The sequence below is a fragment of the Somniosus microcephalus genome, unplaced genomic scaffold, assembly GCF_052327205.1.
Source record: "Somniosus microcephalus isolate GS21.2 unplaced genomic scaffold, FLI_Smic_1.0 scaffold657, whole genome shotgun sequence".
NCBI lineage: Eukaryota > Metazoa > Chordata > Chondrichthyes > Squaliformes > Somniosidae > Somniosus > Somniosus microcephalus.
In genome coordinates this window covers 3,853-26,769 of record NW_028225844.1, presented here as the reverse complement: position 1 = coordinate 26,769, position 22,917 = coordinate 3,853, and the positions used below count along the sequence as shown (strand labels likewise).

At 46.9% G+C, this 22,917-nt stretch overlaps 1 protein-coding gene across 3 annotated transcripts; it reads right to left on the bottom strand.

Moving 5' to 3' along the window:
- Positions 1–268: 268 nt before the first annotated feature.
- On the bottom strand, positions 269–22,547 carry LOC147081219 (uncharacterized). 3 transcript variants are annotated; one of them, XM_085980887.1, is made up of 4 exons: positions 22,467–22,535; positions 22,316–22,362; positions 22,120–22,214; positions 269–2,294 (listed from the first exon to the last, which is right to left on the bottom strand). In XM_085980887.1, exon 4 carries the CDS (start codon positions 2,183–2,185, stop codon positions 956–958), a length of 1,230 nt encoding a protein of 409 aa, XP_085837013.1. In that variant the 5' UTR covers positions 2,186–2,294; positions 22,120–22,214; positions 22,316–22,362; positions 22,467–22,535; the 3' UTR covers positions 269–955. The 3 variants fall into 3 exon arrangements, with proteins under 3 accessions (XP_085837013.1, XP_085837011.1, XP_085837012.1); XM_085980885.1 differs by having other exon boundaries at positions 22,316–22,547; XM_085980886.1 differs by lacking the exons at positions 22,120–22,214; positions 22,316–22,362; positions 22,467–22,535 and adding an exon at positions 21,775–22,112.
- Positions 22,548–22,917: the final 370 nt, after the last annotated feature.

Here is a 22,917-nt window from a genome sequence, read left to right as displayed (position 1 = left end):
GGGAGCTTTACTCTGTATCTAACACGTGCTGTACCTGCCCTGGGAGTGTTTGATGGGACAGTGTAGAGGGAGCTTTACTCTGCATCTAACCCGTGCTGTACCTACCCTGGGAGTGTTTGATGGGACAGTGGAGAGGGAGCTTTACTCTGTATCTAACCCGTGCTGTACCTGCCCTGGAAGTGTTTGATGGGACAGTGTAGCGAGAGCTTTACTCTGTATCTAACACGTGCTGTACCTGCCCTGGGAGTGTTTGATGGGACAGTGTAGAGGGAGCTTTACTCTGTATCTTACCCGTGCTGTACCTACCCTGGGAGTGTTTGATGGGACAGTGGAGAGGGAGCTTTACTCTGTATCTAACCCGTGCTTTACCTGCCCTGGGAGTGTTTGATGTTGATTCCAGGTGCTGAGAATGTTAAAATGTTCCATTCCCCCACAATGACTTCCAGAACCTCGATTGTAGTAAAACACAGAAAGTAACAGAAGCTTCTCTCCTGGACACAGATATTGAAAGGACAGGGAATGTCTGTAACAAGTCATCAATTGGCTCTCGTCTTATCTTAGAAACAAGGACTCAATCGATTGTATGTATCAAACGAAGCTGATTTATTTGTACAGAATATTAAAATGCAGCTCAGTCATTGGGGTTTTAACATCCACAAAATATAAGATGGTCACTAATAAATCCAGGACGGAATTCAGGAGGAACTTGTTTACCCAGAGAGTGGTGAGAGTGTGGAACTCGCTACCACAGGGAGTGGTTGAGGCTAAAAGTATAGATGCATTTAAGGGGGAGCCACATGAGGGTGAAAGGGAGGCTAGAGCCGTTGGGCCAGATGGCCTGTTTCTGTGCTGCACCTTCTATGTAATACCATGAAAGGTCAAATGAAGGGAACCATCAGCTCAACAGGCTGACAGATTAACTAGCAGTACAAAATTTATAAAACATTTTCCACATTCACGTTGCCCCAGCTGCCGGCAGGGCAGAGTGAACTCGCTGGTGTCTCAGCAGGTCAGAAGACTGAGTGAATCTCTTCCCACACACAGAGCAGGTGAACGGCCTCTCCCCGGTGTGAAGACGCTGGTGTCTCAGCAGGTGAGATGACCGAGTGAATCTCTTCTCACACATGGAGCAGGTGAACGGCTTCTCCCCCGTGTGAACTCGCTGGTGAGTCAGCAGGTCAGATGACTGAGTGAATTCCTTACCACACACGGAGCAGGTGAATGGCCTCTCCCCAGTGTGAACTCGCTGGTGAGTCAGCAGGTGGGATGACTGAGTGAATCCCTTCCCACACATGTAGCAGGTGAACGGCCTCTCCCCCGTGTGAACTCGCTGGTGAGTCAGCAGGTAGGATGACTGAGTGAATCCCTTACCACACACGGAGCAGGTGAATGGCCTCTCCCCAGTGTGAACTCGCTGGTGAGTCAGCAGGTGGGATGAGTGAGTGAATCCCTTCCCACACATGGAGCAGGTGAACGGCCTCTCCCTGGTGTGAACTCGCTGGTGAGCCAGCAGGTCGGATGACCGAGTGAATCCCTTCCCGCACACAGAGCAGGTGAACGGCCTCTCTCTGGTGTGAACTCGCTGGTGTCTCAGCAGGTCGGATGACCGAGTGAATCCTTTCCCACACACGGAGCAGGTGAATGGCCTCTCCCCGGTGTGAAGGCAGTGGTGTGCCTTCAGCTCTTGGGAACTATTAAAGCTCCTCCCACAGTCACAACATTTAAAGGGTCGCTCATCAGTGTGAACAAGCTGGTGTCTCAGCAGATGGTTGGACCGAGAGAATCGCTTTCCACACACGGAGCAGGGAAACAGCCCCTCTCCAGTGTCAGCACGCTGGTGATTCATCAGATTCCCAGGACTTTTGAAGCTCTTCCCACAGCCATAACATTGAAACGGTCTCTCATCAATGTGAACGTGCTGGTGTCTCAACAGGTGGGATGACTGAGTGAATCCCTTCCCACACACGGAGCAGGTGAACGGACTGTCCCCGGTGTAACTGTGCCGACGAACCTCCGACACAGATGTGGAACTGAATCCCATCCTGTTGTCCCCACCTTTACCCGGTTTCTCCCCGGTGTGACGGTGCACGTGTCTCACCAGGTCAGGCGATCGGCTGAATCCAAGTCCACACACGGAACACGTGTGCGGTTTGTCCGCGCTGCGATCGCTGCTCTCTCCTTCCATGTGAAAAGGCCAATGATATTCAGGTCCTGATGAATCGAGCGACTCTGTCTGACCCTGACGTGATGTTTGGTCTGAGCTTCCTGTCTGTAAATGCTCCACTTCTAAAACCCTGTAAAAAGAGTGTAGAAAGAGTAAGAGGGAGAATGTTGCCTCATGTCGCCCTTTCCCAGCCCAGGGGCAGTGAAGCTGATTTTCAGGCCCCAGCTGCTGCACAAGTTGGTTAGCCTACCATCAGTAGTTGTGAAAATGCTAAAGAGTCTATTATAAAGATTGTGATAACAGGACACTTAGAAAATATCAACGGGATTAGACAAAGTCAGCACAGATTTATGAAAGGGAAATCGTGTTTGACCAACCTACTGGAGTCTTTTGAGGATGTCACTGGTAGAATAGATAAGGGAGAACCAGTGGATGTGGCGTATTTGGATTTTCAGAAGGCCTTTGATAAAGTCCCACATAAGAGGTTAGTGTGCAAAATTAAGGCAATAGGATTGGGGGTAATATACTGGCATGGATTGAAAATTGGTTGACAGACAGGAAACAGAGAGTAGGAATAAATGGGTCTTTTTCGGGGTGTCAGGCAGTGACTAGTGGGGTACCGCAGGGATCAGTGCTTGGGCCCCAGCTATTCACAATATATATCAATGATTTGGATGAGGGAACCAAATGTAATATTTCCAAGTTTGCTGATGACACGAAACTAGGTGGGATTGTGATTTGTGAGGAGGATGCAAAGAGGCTTCAAGGTAATTTAGACAAGCTGAGTGAGTGGGCAAATATCAAATCAAATCAAATCAACTTTTATTGTCATTGTTAGTGCACAAGTGCAGTACAACGAAATGTAGGCTTGCGGCTCCTGAGAGTGTACAATTTGGATTAGGACACTTAAACATTTCAACATGTTTATTTGTGGAGTTCAGTAGGATGACAGCCCTGGGAAAGAAGCTGTTCCTAAATCTGGTCGTACGGGTGCGAATGCATCTGTAGCGTCTTCCAGATGGTAGGAGGCAGATGCAGTATAATGTGGATAAATGTGAAGTTATCCACTTCAGTAGGAAAAACAGAAAGGCAGAATATTATTTAAATGGTGATAGATTGGGAAATGTTGATGTACAGAGGGACCTGGGTGTCCTTGTACACCAGTCACTGAAAGCAAACATGCAGGTGCAGCAAGCAGTTAGGATGGCAAATGGTTTGTTGGCCTTCATTGCAAGAGGATTTGAGTACAGGAGCAAGGATGTCTTACTACAGTTATACAGGGCCTTGGTGAGACCACACCTAGAGTACTGTGTGCAGTTTTGGTCTCCTGACCTAAGAAAGGATATACTTGCCATAGAGGGAGAGCAGCGAAGGTTCACCAGACTGGTTCCTGGGATGGCAGGACTGTCGTATGAGGAGAGATTGAGTTGACTAGGCCTGAATTCACTAGAGTTTAGAAGAATGAGAGAGGATCTCATTGGAACATATAAAATTCTGACAGGGCTAGACAGACTGGATGCAGGGAGGATGTTTCCCCTGGCTGGGGGGCCTAGAACGAGGGGTCACATTCTCAGAATACGGGGTAGGACATTTAGGACTGAGATGAGGAGAAATTTCTTCACTCAGAGGGTGGGGAACCTGTGGAATTCTCTACCACAGAAGGCTGTGGAGGCCAAGTCACTGAATATATTTAAGGGGATAGATAGATTTCTAGACACAAAAGGCATCAAGGGGTATGGGGAGAGAGCGGGAATATGGTATTGAGATAGAGGAACAGCCCGGATCATATTGAATGGTGGAGCAGGCTCGAAGGGCCGAATGGCCTACTCCTGCTCCTATTTTTCTATGTTTCTCTGCACTGCATACAATGCAAGTATATCCTTCCCTAAATATGGAGACCAAAACTGTCCGCAGAACTCCAGGTGTGGTCTCACCAGCGCCCTGTAAAGTTGCATCAAAACTTCCCTACTTTTATACTCCATACCCCTTGCAATAAAGGCAATTCCATTTGCTTTCCTAATTACTTGCTGTACCTGCATGCTAACTTTCAGAAGTTAGCATGCAGAAGCAACAATAAGGAGGCACATTCATAGGACAGAAACATAGAAGATAGGAGCTGGAGTAGGCCATTCGGCCCCTCGAGCCTGCTCCGCCATTCAATGAGATCATGGCTGATCATCCAAACTCAGTACCCTATCCCTGCCTTCTCCCCATATCCCTTGATCCCTTTAGCCTTAAGAAATATAACCAACTCCATCTTGAATATATTTAATGAATTGGCCTCCACTGCCTTCCGTGGTAGAGAATTCCACAGGTCCACCACTCTCTGGGTGAAGAAATTCCTCCTCATCTCTGTCCTAAATGGCTTACCCCTTATCCTTAGACTGTGACACCTGCTTCTGGACTCCCAACCATCGGGAACATCCTTCCTACATCTAGTCTGTCTAGTCCTCTTAGAATTTTATAAGTTTCAATGAGATCCCCTCTCATTCTTCTAAACTCCATCGAGTATAAGCCCAATCGACCCAATCTCTCCTCATATATCATTCCTGCCATCCCAGATATCAGTCTGGTAAATCTTCGCTGCACTCCCTCCATGGCAAGAACATCCTTCCTCAGATAAGGCGACCAAAACTGCACACAATACTCAAGATGTGGTCTCACCAAGGCCCTGTACAACTGCAGCAAGACATCCTTGTTCCTTTACTCGAACCCTCTCGCTATGAAGGCCAACATACCATTTGCCTTCTTAACCGCCTGCTGCACCTGCATGCTTACCTTCAGCGACTGGTGTACAAGGACACCCAGGTCTCGTTGCACTTCCCCTTCTCCCAATCTATTACCGCTCAGATAATAATCTGCCTTCCTGTTTTTGCCACCAAGTGGATAACCTCGCATTTATCCACGTTATACTGCATCTGCCATGCTTCTGCCCAATCGCCCAACCTGTCCAAATCATACTGGAGTTTCTCGGCATCCTCCTCACAGCACACACACCCACCCAGCTTTGTGTCGTCAGCAAACTTGGAGATATTACATCTAGTTCCCTCGTCTAGATCATTAATATATATTGTGAATAGCTGGGGTCCCAGGACCGATCCCTGCGGTACCCCACTAGTCACTGCCTGCCATTCGGAAAAAGACCCGTTTTTTCCAACTCTTTGCTTCCTGTCTGCCAACCAGTTCTCTATCCAAGTCAGTACCTTGCCCCCAATCCCATGTGCTTTAACTTTGCACGCTAATCTCTTATGCGGGACCTTATGGAAAGCCTTCTGAAAGTCCAAATACACCACATCCACTTATCTCCCTTATCTATTCTACCAGTTACAGTCAGGGTAGACAGTCAGGCTGATGGGATGAAATCTGGGTGGAGAACTGTTTATACAATCAGTTTCAAAATTCTCATCCTGGTGCAAATCCCTCCATGGCCTCACCCCCCTCCCCATCTCTATCTCCTCCAGCCACCCCCCCCCAAAGAGATCTCTGCGCTCCTCCAATTCTGCCCTCTTGAGCATCCCTGATTTTTAATCGCTCCACCATTGGCGGCCGTGCCTTCAGCTGCCTGGGCCCCGAGCTCTGGAATTCCCTCCCTAAACCTCTCCGCCTCTCTTTCTTCCTTTAAGATGCTCCTTAAAACCCACTTCTGTGACCAAGCTTTTGGCCATCTCCCCTAATATCTCCTTATGTGGCTCGGTGTCAAATTTTTTGTCTTCTCATACTCCTGTGAAGCACCTTGTGACGTTTTACTATTTTAAAGGCGCAATATAAGTACTACTTGTTGGTGTAGATTTCTGTATTGTGAACCTGTCCATTTTTAGAGACTTCAGGCTTTCTTGAACAGTCTCTCTGTTTTCTGAAGATGAAGTTTAATTCCATTTCCCCCCCCACAGTTTCCACATGTACGCTGATGACACCCAGCTCTACATCACTACCACTTCTCTCAACCCCTCCACTGTCTCTGAATGGTCAGACTGCTTGTCCGACATCCGGTTCTGGATTAGCAGAAATGTTCTCCAATTAAATATCGAAGACCGAAGCTATTGACGTATATGATATGATTGGGATTACGGAAACATGGCTCCAGGGTGACCAGGGCTGGGAACTCAACATCCAGGGGTATTCAATATTGAGGAAAGACAGGCAAAAAGGAAAAGGAGGTGGGGTAGCATTGCTGGTTAAAGAGGAGGTTAACAACAGTAAGGAAGAATATTAGCTCTGATGATGTGCAATCTGTATGGGTAGAACTGAGAAATACCAAGGGACAGAAAACATTAGTGGGAGTTGTATACAGACCCCCAAACAGTAATGCAGAGGTTGGGGATGGCATTAAAAGGGAAATTAGAGACACGTGCAATAAGGGCACAGCAGGAATCATGGGTGACTTTAATCTACATATAGATTGGTCTAAACAAATTAGTAACAATACTGTGGAGGAGGAATTCCTGGAGTGTATACGGGATGGTTTCCTGGACCAATATGTCAAGGAACCAACTAGAGATCAGGCCATCTTAGACTGGGTATTATGTAATGAGAAAGGAATAATTAACAATCTTGTTGTGCGAGGCCCCTTGGGGCATAGCGATCATAATATGATCGAATTCTTCATTAAGATGGAGAGTGAAGTAGTTGACTCAGAGTCCTGAATTTAAATAAAGGAAATTATAATGGTCTGAGGAGCGAGTTGGGTAGGATTGATTGGGGAATGTCACTCAATTTGTTCATCCCTGTTTGGTATAAAAATAAAACAAAAAAGGTGAATCAACCGTGGCTAACAAAGGAAATTAGGGATAGCATAAGATCCAAGGAGAGGAGATATAAATTGGCCAGAAAAAGCAGCAAACCTGAGGATTGGGAGTTTAGGATTCAGCAAAGGAATTAATTAAGAGGGGGAAATAGAGTATGAGAGTAAGCTTTCATGGAACATAAAAACGGACTTTAAAAGCTTCTATAGATATGTGAAGAGAAAAAGATTGGTGAAGTCAAGCATAGGTACCTTGCAGTCAGAATCAGGGGAATTTATAATGGGGAACAAAGAAATGGCAGACCAATTAAATATATACTTTGGTTCTGTCTTCACAAAGGAGGACACAAATAACCTCCCAGAGATGTCGGGGAACATAGGGTCTAATGAGAGGGAGGAATTGAAAGAAATCAGTATTTGCAGGGAAATGGTGTTAGGGAAATTGACGGGATTGAAGGCCGATAAATCCCCAGGGCCTGATAATCTACATCCTAGGGTACTTAAGGAAGTGGCCCTAGAAATTGTAGATGCATTGCTGGTCATCTTCCAAAATCCGATAGACTCTGGAACAGTTCCCATGGATTGGAGGGTAGCTAATGTTACCCCACTATTCAAAAAAGGTGGTAGAGAGAAAACAGGGAATTATAAACCGGTAAGCCTGACATCGGTAGTGGGGAAAATGCTAGAGTCCATTATAAAAGATGTAATAGCAGAGCACTTGGAAAACAGTGACAGGATCGGACAAAGTCAACATGGATTTACAAAAGGTAAATGGTGCTTGACTAATCTACTGGAATTTTTAGAGGATGTAACTGGTAAAATAGATAATGGAGAACCAGTGGATGTGGTGTATTTGGACTTTCAGAAGGCTTTCGATAAGGTCCCGCTTAAGAAATTAGCGTGCAAAGTTAAGGCACATGGGATTGGGGGCAAGGTATTGACTTGGATAGAGAACTGGTTGGCAGACAGGAAGCAAAGAGTTGGAATAAACTGGTCTTTTTCTGAGTGGCAGGCAGTGACTAGTGGGGTGCCGCAGGGGTCGGTCCGAGGACCCCAGCTGTTCACAATATATATTAATGATCTAGACGAGGGAACTAGAGGTAATATCTCCAAGTTTGCAGACGACACAAAGCTGGGTGGGAGTGTCTGCTGTGAGGAGGATGCCGAGAAACTCCAGTATGATTTGGACAGGTTGGGTGATTGGGCAGAAGCATGGCAGATGCAATATAACGTGGATAAATGCGAGGTTATCCACTTTGGTGTCAAAAACAGGAAGGCAGATTATTATCTGAATGGCAATAGATTGGGAGAAGGGGAAGTGCAACGAGACCTGGGTGTCCTTGTGCACCAGTCGCTGAAGGTAAGCATGAAGGTGTAGCAGGCGGCTAAGAAGGCAAATGGCATGTTGGCCTTTGTAGCGAGAGGGTTCGAGTACAAGAACAAGGATGTCTTGCTGCAGTTGTACAGGGCCTTGGTGAGACCACACCTTGAGTATTGTGTGCAGTTTTGGTCGCTTTATCTGAGGAAGGATGTTCTTGCCATGGAGGGAGTGCAGCGAAGATTCACCAGGCTGATACCTGGGATGGCAGGAATGACGTATGAGGAGAGATTGGGTCAACTGGGCTTATACTCGCTGGAGTTTAGAAGAATGAGAGGGGATCTCATTGAAACTTATAAAATTCTAACAGGACTAGACAGGCTAGATGTAGGAAGGATGTTCCCGATGTCGGGGAGTCCAGAACCAGGGGTCACAGTCTAAGGATAAGGGGTAAGCCATTTAGGAATGAGATGAGGAGGAATTTCTTCACCCAGAGAGTGGTGAACCTGTGGAATTCTCTACCACAGAAGGCAGTGGAGGCCAATTCATTAAATATATTCAAGAAGGAGATAGATATAGTTCTTAAAGCTAAAGGGATCAAGGGATATGGGGAGAAAGCAGGGATCGGGTACTGAATTTGGATGATCAGCCATGATCTTATTAAATGGCGGAGCAGGCTCGAGGGGCCGAATGGCCGACTCCTGCTCCTATCTTCTATGTTTCGGTCCCCGCCACAAACTCCGCTCCCTGGCCACTGACTCCATCCATCTCCCGAACAATGGGTGACCACCAGAAGGAAAAGGAGGACCAGGCAGGTAGTGCAGGAGTCCCCCCGAGTGCATCTCGCTCTGGTGAGGGCGATGGTTCCTCTGGGGAGTACAGCCAGAGCCAAGTTAACAGTACTAAGGGTGGCTCAGCTGTACCGGAGTGGGAGGAAATCAGGAAAAGCAATAGCGATAGGGGATTCGATAGTTAGGGGAACAGACTGGTGTTTCTGCGGCTGCAGATGTGACTCTAGGATGGTATGATGCCTCCCTGGTGCCAGGCTCAAAGATGTCACTGAACGGCTGCCGGACAGGTGAACAGTCAGAGGTCGCGGCCCATATCGGTACCGACGACATAGGCAGAAAGAGGAATGAGGTCCTGCAGGCAGATTTTAGGGAGCTAGGAGAGAGTTTAAAAAGCAGGACCTCAAAAAGGTAGTTATATCCGGATTACTCCTGGTGCCACGTGTGAGTGAGGATAGAAACAGGAGGATAGAGCAGATGAATGCGTGGCTGGAGAGATGGTGCAGGAGGGAGGGATTTAGATTCCTGGGACATTGGGACCGGTTCTGACGGAGGTGGGGCCTGTACAGGTCAGACGGGTGTAAGATTCGCGAAATTTTCATTAAATAATCACGCAGGAAAATACGGTTAATAAAACAGCTTTATTGACCAAAGAAGCTTATACAGAGAAACCTTTGATAAAAGGGCACACAAAAATGGCTGCCAGACCTCGTGACCAGCTTCTGGGACCATTTGAATTTCTGTTACTGCAAGCCAGACAGGCTTGTGGATTGAGGGCATTAAAAGCCGGCGAAAACCAGTTTCGGGAAGCTGAAACTCATGGAACTGAGCATAAATATTGATTAGATTATAAGTACAGGACAGATTTGGGTGGCAGGATGAGACCCATCAAGAAATGAGCGGACAATTGAACGAACGCTTAAACCCATTACACTGTACAAAGAGAAGCCATTTAACAGCCATCCAGGGCAATCTCCAGACCGATCAATATACAAACCAAGTTACGGTGACAAAGCAAAGACATTATCGGCCCAGGAAGGCCAGTTCAGCTATCACCAACTCCCGTTATGAAGACAAAACACCCCTGCAGAGAGTTCTGCCCGCCAAAATTATTACAAAGACAGGACTATGATTTGGCGGGAGATAAGAATGTTCCAAAAAAGTATAACTGTGAATTGAGTAAAGTCCAAGGACGCTTGGGGACAGACTCTTCGGTTAAACGGCACTTCGGTTCGGAACGTGTTCAGTGTTCGGCCAGGCAAGGCCCGGCCACGACGAGAAGAATTCGGCTTGGAAGCCAGCTCGGCCAGGAAAGGCCCAGCCATGACGGGAAGAAGACGAGGGAGGCCCGGGTACTTTTGTCGGGAGATCATCGACGACCCAGGCCGGAGAAGAAGACACTCAGGTCCCGGAGCCCAGGATCCAGTTCTTCAACATCACATCGGTAACGGATTCATCCGTGTGCATCCAGTTCTTAAAAATCACATCGGAAGCGGATCCATCCGTGGCGAGCGCTCACCAAGGCTGTGCCGGCTGCCTACATCGCAGGAGAACCAAGAGGAAAACAAGCTGCGCCAGAAGCTTCCAAACCCACGTGACGACGGAAAGCTGTGTCGAAAGGCTGCAAAGCCCTTTTCGCAATTCTTAAAGTGGTGAGCATGGTCCCGGGTCCCTCAAATCGAAACTTAGTTAGGTTTAGGGGAGGGGGTTAAGGGTAATTGTAATGTGTTACCCCTTTCACGATGTGCCATGTGTTCCCCATTTCCCTAGAGTTAAGTTTATAGATGTGTGCATGCTTGTCGTTGCTTTAATCTGTGCATATGACATGTATTTTATAATGCTGCAAACTGTTCAATAAAGGCATCCATTTCGTGCTATTCGACCTGGTCTATTGAGTTTTTCTGCACTACAGCTCCCTGCACCTAAGTCCAAGGTCTAGAACCGTAGGGGCGAGTGGGTCGAACCACTCACGGGTAATTATTGCAAGAAGCCTGGCAGGAGACCAGAGCAAGCAAGAGAAACCCCCTACACGGGTTACACCTCAACAGAGCCGGGACCAATATCCTCACTGGGGGGTTTGCTGGTGCTGTTGGGGAGGGTTTAAACCAATTGAGCAGGGGGATGGGCACCAGGATGGCTATGATAAATTGACCCTTAGTGTTAGGGGGATTAAATACGTGGGGTTACGGGGATAGGGTGAGATATGTGTTGGTGTAGGGGTTACAGGGATCGGGTGGGATATGTGTCGGTGCAGGCTCGATGGGCCGAAATGGCCTCTATCTGCACTGTGGGGTTTCTGTGATGTAGCATTAGCCAGGACAAACATGGTGCACAAAAGAGTGGGAGATACAAAGAGCACTAGAGTAAGAAATAGTACGGTATTAGGTGGGGTCAGTCTAAGAGAATACTGTGGCAGAGCCACCAAGAGACTCTTGCAGTAATGTATATAATTGCCTTTAACAGGGGTTCGTTACCTTTAATTGTTTGCTTTGTATAAATAGCGCAGGTTCGGTAAAATGTCGATCCAGCGCGATGACGTCATCACGCAGGTCACGTGACGTTCCCAATGGCGGGAAACGTGATGACATCAGAGGGGGGAGGCGTTCTCTCTCAGTCCTCGTGGAACCAGTTTGAGTACAGGCCTGTTTAGAGTTTCTCCTGCGTTTTTGTTTGAAACTTTTACCAGTTTGCATTAAACCTCATTTGGTTAGCTGATAGTCTCGATCTCAGTACTTTCGTTAGGAATTTGACAATTCCTACAATACAAGAATTTTACAGTGCATGTATTTAAACGCACAAAGTGTAGTAAGTAAGGTTGGTGAGCTGCAGGCACTAATAGCCACATGGGAATGTGATGTGCTGATAACAGAGACCTGGCTCAAAAAAGGGCAGGATTAGGTATTAAAAATTCCTGGATATCAGGTGTTCAGGAAAGATAGGGAAGGAAAGAAAGGTTGTGGTGGTGTGGCAGTATTGATTAAAGGGGTATATTACAGTGCTCCTTGAAAAAGCCTCCTTGAAAAGATACAACATCCCCACCGACACCTGGGAATCCCTGGCCCAAGACCGCACAAAGTGGAGGAGAAGCATCCGGGAAGCGCCGAACACCGAGTCTCTTCACCGGGAGCAAGTGGAAGCCAAGCGCAGGCAGCGCACGTCAACCTAAGCACCCCACCCACCCGCCCCTTCAACCACCGTCTGGTACACCTGTGACAGAGACTGTCGGTCCCACACTGGACTCATCAGTCACCTGAGAACTCATTTTTAATGTGGAAACAAGTCATCCTCGGTTCCGAGGGACTGCCTAAGAAGGAAGAAGGAGAATATTACAGTGCTGGAGAGAGAGGATGTCCTGGAGAGATCAAGGACAGAATCTATTTGGTTTGAGTTAAGAAACAATAGAGGTGCCATTACACTACTAGGTGTATTCTATAGGCTACCGACTAGTGGGGACAATATGGAGGAGCACATTTGCAGGGAAATTACAGAGAGATGCAAGAACAATAGAATAGTGATAATGGGGGACTTCAATTATCCTAATATAGACTGGGATAGTAATAGTGTAAAGGGCAGACAGTGGGAAGAATTTCTGAAGTGTGTTCAGGAGAACTTTCTTGATCAGTACGTTTCCGGCCCAACGAGGAAGGAGGCATTGCTGGATCTGGTTCTGGGGAATGAGGTGCGTCAGGTGAATCAAGTTTCAGTAGGGGAATATTTAGGGAAGAGTGATCATAATATCATAAGGTTTAGGTTAGCTCTGGAAAAGGACAGGGAGCAATCTAGAGTCAAAATACTTAACTGGAGGAGGGGGGGCAATTTCAGTGGGATGAGAACAGAGCTGGCCCGGGTAAATTGGAATCAATGATTGTCAGGCAAAACTGTAATCGAACAATAGGCTGCCTTTAAAGATGAGATGATTCAGGTACAGTCGAGGTACATTCCCACGAGGGGGAAAGGTAGGGCAAATAAAACCAGAGCTCCCTGGATGACAAAAGGCATAGAGAGTAAGAAAGCAGAAAAAAGGGGGCGTATGACAGATGTCAGGTTGAGAATACATAGAAGATAGGAGCAGGAGTAGGCCATTCGGCCCTTCGATCCTGCTCCGCCATTCAATGAGATCATGGCTGATCATTCAAATTCAGTATCCTGTCCCTGCCTTCTCCCCATATCCCTTGATCCCTTAAGCCTTAAGAAATATATCCAACTCTTTCTTGAATATATTTAATGAACTGGCCTCCACCGCCCTCTGTGGCAGAGAATTCCACAGGTTCACCACTCTCTGGGTGAAGAAATTCCTCCTCATTTCAGTCCTAAATGTCCTACCCCTTATCCTTAGACTATGACCCCTGGTTCTGGACTCCCCGACCATCGGGAACATCCTTCCAGCATCTAGTCTGTCTAGGCCTGACAGAATTTTATAGGTTTCGATGAGATCCCCTCTCAATCTTCTAAACGCCAGTGAGTATAAGCCCAATCGACACAATCTCTCCTCATACGTCATTCCTGCCGTCCCAGGTATCAGCCTGGTGAATCTCCGCTGCACTCCTTCCATGGCAAGAACGTCCTTCCTCAGATAAGGCGACCAATACTGCACACAATACTCAAGGTGCGGTCTCACCAAGGCCCTGTACAACTGTAGCAAGACATCCTTGTTCCTGTACTCGAACCCTCTTGCTACGAAGGCCAACATACCATTTGCCTTCTTAACCGTCTGCTGCACCTGCATGCTTACCTTCAGCGACTGGTGCACAAGAACACCCAGGTCTCTTTGCACTTCCCCTTCTCCCAATCTATTGCCATTCAAATAATAATGTGCCTTCCTGTTTTTGCCACCAAAGTGGATAACCTCACATTTATCCACATTATAGTGCATTTGCCATGTTTCTGCCCAATCACCTAACCTGTCCAAATCGTACTGGAGTTTCATGACATCCTCCTCGCAGCATGCCCTCCAACCCAGCTTTGTGTCGTCTGCAAATTTGGAGATATTACATCCAATTCCCTCATCCAGATCATTAATATATATTGTGAACAGCTGGGGTCCTAGGACCGATCGGTACCCCACTAGTCACTGCCTGCCACATGGAAAACGACCCGTTTATTCCAACTCTTTGCTTTCTGTCCGCCAACCAGTTCTCTATCCAAGTCAATACCTTGCCCCCAATCCCATGTGCCTTAATTTTGCACGCTAATCTCTTATGCGGGACCTTATCGAAAGCCTTCTGAAAGTCCAAATACACCACATCCACTGGTTCTCCCTTATCTATTTTACCAGTTACATCCTCAAAAAATTCCAGTAGATTAGTCAAGCATGATTTACCTTTTGTAAATCCATGTTGACTTTGTCCGATCCTGTCACTGCTTTCCAAGTGCTCTGCTATTACATCTTTTATCATGGACTCTAGCATTTTCCCCACTACCGATGTCAGGCTTACCGGTCTATAATTCCCCGCTTTTTCTCTGCCACCTTTTTTGAATAGTGGGGTAACATTAGCTACCCTCCAATCCATGGGTACTGTTCCAGAGTCTATCGAGTTCTGGAAGATGACCAGCATTGCATCTACTATTTCTAGGGCCACTTCCTTAAGTACCCTGGGATGTAGATTATCAGGCCCTGGGGATATATCGGCCTTCAGTCCCATCAATTTTCCTAACACCATTTCCCTACAAATACTGATTTCTTTCAGTTCCACCCTTTCATCAGACCCTATGTTTCCCAGTATTTCTGGGAGGTTATTTGTGTCCTCCTTTGTGAAGACAGAACCAAAATATGTATTTAGTTGGTCTGCCATTTCTTTGTTCCCCATTATAAATTCCCCCGATTCTGACTGCAAGGGACCTACGCTTGACTTCACCAATCTTTTACTCTTCACATATCTATAAAAGCTTTTACAGTCAGTTTTTATGTTCCCTGCAAGCTTACTCTCATATTCTATTTTCCCTTTTTTAATTAATCCCTTTGTCCTCCTTTGTTGAATCCTGAACTGCTCCCAATCCTCAGGATTATTGCTTTTTCTGGCCAATTTGTATGTCCTCTCCTTGGATCTTATGCTATCCCTAATTTCCCTTGTTACCCATGGTTGAGTCACCTTTATTGTTTTATTTTTATGCCAAACTGGGATGAACAACTTCGGTAGTTCATCCATTCGGTCTTTGAATGTTTGCCATTGCCTATCCACCGTCAACCCTTTGAGTGCCATTCCCCAATCAATCCTACCCAACTCGCTCCTCAGACCATCGTAGTTTCCTTTATTTAAATTGAGGACCCTTGTTTCTGAGTCAACTACTTCATTCTCCATCTTAATGAAGAATTCGATCATATTATGATCGCTCCGACCCAAGGGGCCTCGTACAACAAGATTGCTAATTAATCCTTTCTCGTTACATAATACCCAGTCTAAGATGGCCTGATCTCTGGTTGGTTCCTCGACATATTGGTCCAGGAAACCATCCCGTAAACACTCCAAGAATTCCTCCTCCACAGTATTGTTACCAATTTGGTTAGCTCAATCTATATGTAGATTAGTCACCCATGATGACTGCTGTGTCCTTATTGCACGCTTCTTTAATTTCCCTTTTAATGCCATCCCTAACCTCCGCCTTACTGTTTGGAGGTCTATATACCACTCCCACTAATGTTTTTTTCCCCTTAGTATTTCTCAATTCTACCCATACAGATTCCACATCATCAGAGCTAATATCCCTTCTTTAACCAGTAAGGCTACCCCACCTCCCTTTCCTTTTTGCCTATCTTTCCTGAATATCGAATACCCCTGGATGTTGAGTTCCCAGTCTTGGCCTTCCTTGAGCCACGTTTCCATTATCCCAACCAAATCATATTCATTTACCTCTATTTGTGCAGCCAATTCATCCACCTTATTACAAATGCTCCTCGCATTAAGACACAAAGCCTTCAGGCTTGTTTTTTTAACGCTCTTAGACCTATTAGAATTATTATTTACTGTGGCCACGTTTGATTTAAACCGTTGATTTCTCTGGCTGCCACTTTTGTTTTTCTCCTTCCTATCTTTTGCTTTTATCCTTGTTTCCCTTGCCTGTCTCCCTGCTCAGGTTCCCAACCCCCTTCCATTTTAGTTTAAACCCTCCCCCACAGCACTAACAAACAAACCCCCTAGGACATCGGTTCCAGCCCTGCCCAGGTGTAGACCGTCCGGTTTGAACTGGTCCCACCTCCCCCAGAACCGGTTCCAATGTCCCAGGAACTTGAATCCCTCCCCCTGGCACCATTCCTCTAGCCACATATTCATCTGAAGTATCCTTCTATTTCTACTCTGAATAGCACGTGGCACTGGTAGCAATCCTGAGATTACTACCTTTGAGGTCCTGTTTTTTAATTGACCTCCTAACTCCCTATATGCCGCTTTTAGGACCTCATCCCGCTTTTTACCTACATCGTTGGTGCCTATATGCACCACGACAACTGGCTGTTCACCCTCCCCTTCCAAGATGTTCTGCAGCCGCTCGGAGACATCCTTGACCCTTGCACAAGTGAGAACCAGGCTGAATACAGAAAGTTCAGAGGGGAAGTGAAAAAGGAAATAAGGACAAAGAGAGTATGAGAATAGACTGGCAGCTAACATAAAAAGAAATCTGAAAGTCTTCTATAAGCATATAAATAGTAAACGGGTAGTAAGAGGAGGGGTGGGACCGATTAGGGACCGAAAAGGAGACCTACGCATGGAGGCAGAGGGTAAGGCTGAGGTACTAAATCAGTACTTTGCATCTGACTTCACCAAGGAAGAAGATGCTGCCATAGACATAGTGAAGGAGGAGGTAGAGGAGATACTGGATGGGCTAAATTTTGATAAAGAGGAGGTACTAGAAACGCTGGCTGTACTTAAAGTAGATAAGTGACCATGACTGGATGGGATGCATCCTAGGATGCTGAGGGAAGTAAAAGGTGGAAATTGCGGAGGTACCGACCATAATCTTCCAATCCTCCTTGGATACGGGGGTGGTGCCAGAGGACTGGAGAATTGCAAATGTTACACCCTTGTTCAAGAAAGGGTGTAAGGATAAACCCAGCAACTACAGGCCAGTCAGTTTAACCTTGGTAGTGGGGAAGCGTTTAGAAACGATAATCCGGGACAAAATTAACAGTCACTTGGATAAGTGTGAATTAATTAAGGGAAGCCAGCACGGATTTGTTAAAGGCAAATCGTGTTTAACCAACTTGATTGAGTTTTTTGATGATGTAACGGAGAGGGTTGATGAGGACAATGCGGTTGATGTAAGTCTGACATCGGTAGTGGGGGAAATGCTAGAGTCCATTATAAAAGATGTAATAGCAGAGCACTTGGAAAACAGTGACAGGATCGGACAAAGTCAACATGGATTTACAAAAGGTAAATCGTGCTTGACTAATCTACTGGAATTTTTTGAGGATGTAACTGGTAGAATAGATAAGGGAGAACCAGTGGATGTGTTGTATTTGGACTTTCAGAAGGCTTTCGATAACATCCCGCATAAGAGATTAGCGTGCAAAGTTAAAGCACACGGGATTGGGGGCAAGGTACTGTCTTGGATAGAGAACTGGTTGGCAGACAGGAAGCAAAGAGTTGGAATGAATGGGTCTTTTTCCGAGTGGCAGGCAGTGACTAGTGGGGTACCGCAGCGATCGGTCCTTGGACCCCAGCTATTCACAATATATATTAATGATCTAGACGAGGGAACTAGATGTAATATCTCCAAGTTTGCAGACGACACAAAGCTAAGTGGGCGTGTGTGCTGTGAGGAGGATGCCAAGAAACTCCAGTATGACTTGGAAAGGTTGGGTGATTATACTGCATTTGCCATGCATCTGCCCAATGTGGATAAATGTGAGATTATCCACTTTGGTGGCAAAAACAGGAAGACAGATTATTATCTGAATGGCAATAGATTGGGAAAAGGGCAAGTTCAACAAGACCTGGGTGTCCTTGTGCACCAGTCGCTGAAGGTAAGCATGCAGGTGCAGCAGGCGGTTAAGAAGGCAAATGGTATGTTGGCCTTCATAGCGAAAGGGTTTGAGTACAGGAACAAGGAAGTCTTGCTGCAGTTGTACAGGGCCTTGGTGAGAACACACCTTGAGTATTGTGTGCAGTTTTGGTCGCCTTATCTGAACAAGGATGTTCTTCCCATGGAGGGAGTGCAGCTAAGATTCACCAGACTGAAACCTGGGATGGCAGGAATGACATATGAGGAGAGATTGGGTCGATTGGGCTTATACTCGCTGGAGTTTAGAAGAATGAGGGGGGATCTCATTGAAACTCATAAAATTATAGCAGGACGAGACAGACTAGATGCAGGAAGGATGTTCCCGATGGCGGGGGAATCCAGAACCAGGGGTCACAGTTTAAGGATAAGGCATAAGCCATTTAGGACAGAGATGAGGAGGAATTTCTTCACCCAGAGAGTGGTGAACCTGTGGAATTCTCGACCACAGAAGGCAGTTGAGGCCAATTCATTAAATATATTCAAGAAGGAGTTAGATATATTTCTTAAGGCTAAAAGGATCAAGGGGTATGGGGAGAAAGCAGGGACAGGGTACTGAAATTGGATAAACAGCCATGACCTCATTGAGTGCCGGAGCAGGCTCAAGGGGCCGAATGGCCTACTCCTGCTCCTATCTTCTATGTTTCTATGATGTGGTGTACCTGGACTTCCAAAAGGCATTTGATAAAGTGCCCCAGCCATGGGCTTCAACTTTTCTGGCAAGCCCATTACTAAAAGGGACAGTGGCAGCATGGATATGAAATTGGCCTAGTGACAGGAAAGAGAGAGTAGTGGTGAACGGTTGTTTTTCGGACTGGAGGAAGGTACACAGTGGCGTTCCCCAGGTGTTGGTTCTAGGACCACTGCTTTTCTTGATATGTTCTGGATGAGCAAATATTTTCTCCAATTAAATATTGGGAAGACCGAAGCCATTGTTTTCGGTCCCCGCCCCAAACTCCGTTCCCTAGCCACTGACTCCATCCCTCTCTCTAACATCTGTCTGCGGCTGAACCACACTGTTCGCAACCTTGGTATCATATTTGACCCTGAAATGAGCTTCTGACCACATATCCACAGCATAACAAAGACCGCCTACTTCCACCTCGGTAACATCGCTCCGTAACATCGCCTCAGCTCATCCGCTGCTGAAACCCACATCCGGGCCTTTGTTACCTCTAGACTTGACTATTCCAACGCACTCCTGGCTGGCCTCCCACGTTCCATCCCACGTAAACTTGAGGTCATCCAAAACTCTGCTGCCCGTGTCCTAACTCGCACCAAGTCCCGTTCACCCATCACCCCTGCTCGCTGACCTACATTGGCTCCTGGTTAAGCAACGCCTCGATTTCAAAATTCTCATCCTTGTTTTCAAATCCCACTGTGGCCTCGCCCCTCCCTATCTCTGTAATCTCCTCCAGCCCCACAATCCCCCAAGATATCTGCGCTCCTCTAATTCTGCCCTCTTGAGCATCCCTGATTATAATCACTCAACCATTGGTGGCCGTGCCTTCTGTTGCCGGGGCCCTAAGCTCTGGAATTCCCTCCCTAAACCTCTCCACCTCGCTACCTCTCTTTCCTCCTTGAAGACGCTCCTTAAAACCTACCTCTTTGACCAAGCTTTAGGTCACCTGTCCTAATTTCTCCTTATGTGGCTCGGTGTCAAATTTTTTGTCTTAAAATCCTCCTGTGAAGCGTCTTGGGACGTTTTACTACGTTAAAGGCGCTATAGAAATACAAGTTGTTGTTGATATATATCAATGACTTGGACGTGGGTGTACAGGGCACTATTTCAAAATTTGCAGATGACACAAAACTTGGAAGTATAGTGAACAGTGAGGATGATAGAGATAGACTTCAAGAGGATATAGACAGACTAATAGAGAGGGTTCGAGTACAGGAACAAGGATGTCTTGCTGCAGTTGTACAGGGCCTTGGTGAGACCGCACCTTGAGTATTGTGTGCGGTTTTGGTCGCCTTATCTGAGGAAGGATGTTCTTGCCATGGAGGGAGTGCAGCGAAGATTCACCAGGCTGATACCTGGGATGGCAGGAATGACGTATGAGGAGAGATTGGGTTGATTGGGCTTATACTCGCTGAAGTTTAGAAGAATGAGAGGGGATCTCATTGAAACTTATAAAATTCTGACAGGACTGGACAGACTAGATGCAGGAAGGATGTTCCCAATGGTCGGGGCGTCCAGAACCAGGGGTCACAGTCTAAAGATAAGGGGTAAGCCATTTAGGACAGAAATGGAGGAGGAATTTCTTCACCCAGAGAATGTATTCAATCTTTCCTTGCAGCTGAAATTCTCTAGTCCTGGCAACATCCTCGTAAATCTCCCGTCTCGAGCAGTCACATCTTTCCTGCAATGGGGACGACCAGAACTGCACGCGGTGGCCTAACTGGTGTTTTTGTACAGTTCAAGCAGAAACTCCCTGCTCTTACATGATACAGAAAGAGAGGCACTGCCCCTTTAAATACCTGGGGACACATGGAAACATAGAAGATAGGAGCAGGAGTAGGCCATTCGGCCCCTCGAGCCTGCTCCGCCATTCAACGAGATCATGGCTGATCATCCAAATTCAGTACCCTGTCCCTGCCTTCTCTCCATATCCCTTGATCCCTTTAGCCTTAAGAAATATATCTAACTCCTTCTTGAATATGTTTAATGAATTGGCCTCCACTGCCTTCTGTGGTAGAGAATTCCACAGGTTCACCACTCTCTGGGTGAAGAAATTCCTCCTCATCTCAGACCTAAATGGCTTACGCCTTATCCTTAAACTGTGACCCCCGGTTCTGGACTCCCCGACCATCGGGAACATCCTTCCTGCATCTAGTCGGTGTAGTCCTCTTAGAATTTTATAAGTTTCAATGAGATCCCCTCTCATTCTTCTAAACTCCAGCGAGTACAAGCCCAATCAACCCAATCTCTCCTCATACGTCATTCCTGCCATCCCAGGTATCAGCCTGGTGAATCTTCGCTGCACTCCTTCCATGGCAAGAACATCCTTCCTCAGATAAGGTGACCAAAACTGCACACAATACTCAAGATGTGGTCTCACCAAGGCCCTGTACAACTGCAGCAAGACATCCTTGTTCCTGTACTCAAACCCTCTCGCTACGAAGGCCAACATACCATTTGCCTTCTTAACCGCCTGCTGCACCTGCATGCTTACCTTCAGCGACTGGTGCACAAGGACACCCAGGTCTCGTTGCACTTCCCCTTCTCCCAATCTATTGCCATTCAGATAATAATCTGCCTTCCTGTTTTTGACACCAAAGTGGATAACCTCGCATTTATCCACGTTATATTGCATCTGCCATGCTTCTGCCCAATCACCCAACCTATCCAAATCATACTGGAGTTTCTCGGCATCCTCCTCACAGCACACATGCCCACCCAGCTTTGTGTCGTCTGCAAACTTGGAGATATTACATCTAGTTCCCTCGTCCGGATCATTAATAAATATTGTGAATAGCTGAGGTCCAAGGACCGATCCCTGCGGTGCCCCACTAGTCACTGCCTGCCACTCGGAAAAAGACCCGTTTATTCCAACTCTTTGCTTTATGTCTGCCAACCAGTTCTCTATCCAAGTCAATACCTTGCCCCCAATCCCATGTGCCTTAACTTTACACGCTAATCTCTTATGCATGACTTTATCAAAAGCCTTTTGAAAGTCCAAATACACCACATCCACTGGTTCTCCCTTATCTATTTTACCAGTTACATCCTCAAAAAATTCCAGTAGATTAGTCAAGCACGATTTACCTTTTGTAAATCCATGTTGACTTTGTCCGATCCGGTCACTGTTTTCCAAGTGCTCTGCTATTACATCTTTTGGACATCCTCGTAAATCTCCTGTCTTGAGCATTCACATCTTTCCTGCAATGGGGCGAGCAGAACTGCACGCAGCCGACTAGCCGGTGGCCTAACTGGTGTTTTTGTACAGTTCAAGCAGAACCTCCCTGCTCTTACATGATACAGAGAGAGGCACTGCCCCTTTAAATACCTGGGGGGGCACCCTTTCCCCTTTAAATGGCCAAGCAATTGTTTTTGTTGAAAAGGGGCCGCAGTCCCCTTTGACTCACCCCCCCACCCACCACAAATACTCACAAGAGAGAGAGAGAGAGAGAGGAGGAAGATGCTGGTCTTTGTCTCTTTAAAAGTGGCTGCCCACCAAAATGTTCACAGCACCAGGGCTCTTTGTTCTGGATAAAAGGGAAAAAGAGAAAAGGTTCACTTATTTTTAAATGAATTCAATTGATGAATAGCCTTGCAATAAAGGTAATGCAAAGGAATAAACACTCACAAGCTGGGTTTTTATCCACCTCCTCCTCCCCTTCCCTTTAACAGCTCCTGCAGACAATGAAAGCAGGAAATAACAACAGAAAATGCTGGAAAAATTCAGCAGGCCAGGCAACATCCATGGACAGAAATTAGAGTGACGTTTCGGGACTAACCCTTTTTCAAACTGGAAAGGAAATAAAATAAATAGGAAATGAACGCGGCCTGCAGCCTACCGAGGTCCCGCCCCCCTCCCTCCCGCGCCGCCATTGCTTGGAGGACCGTCAGCCCGTCCGGGCCTCCCAGCGTTTTCCGCGCTCCTGATTGGCGGGCGGCTCGCGTCAATCAACCCCCCACCGCTTACGAGCTGACGCATGCACACAACGCCCAGTGGTCGGTTGGATCGGCGCGCGCAGCCCACCGAGGTCCCGCTCCCCTCTCGCGCCGCCATTGCTTGGAGGACCGTCAGCCCGCCCGGTTCTCCCAGCGTTTTGCGCGCTCCTGATTGGTGAGTGCCTCGCGTCAATACAAACCCCCCCCCCTCCGCTTACGCGCTGACGCTAGCACGCAACGCCCAGGGGTCGGTTGGATCGGCGCACGCCACCGAAAGGTAAAAAAAAGATACCC

Coding starts and splice junctions, on each gene's coding strand:
- LOC147081219 (XM_085980885.1), bottom strand. CDS start 22,429: ATGTTGCCTGGCCTGCTGAATTTTTCCAGCATTTTCTGTTGTTATTTC. Junction 22,215..22,315: donor GGTGGATAAAAACCCAGCTT/GTGAGTGTTTAT, acceptor CCTTTTATCCAG/AACAAAGAGCCCTGGTGCTG. Junction 2,295..22,119: donor TCTCTCTCTCTCTCTCTCTT/GTGAGTATTTGT, acceptor CTCTTTTTACAG/GGTTTTAGAAGTGGAGCATT.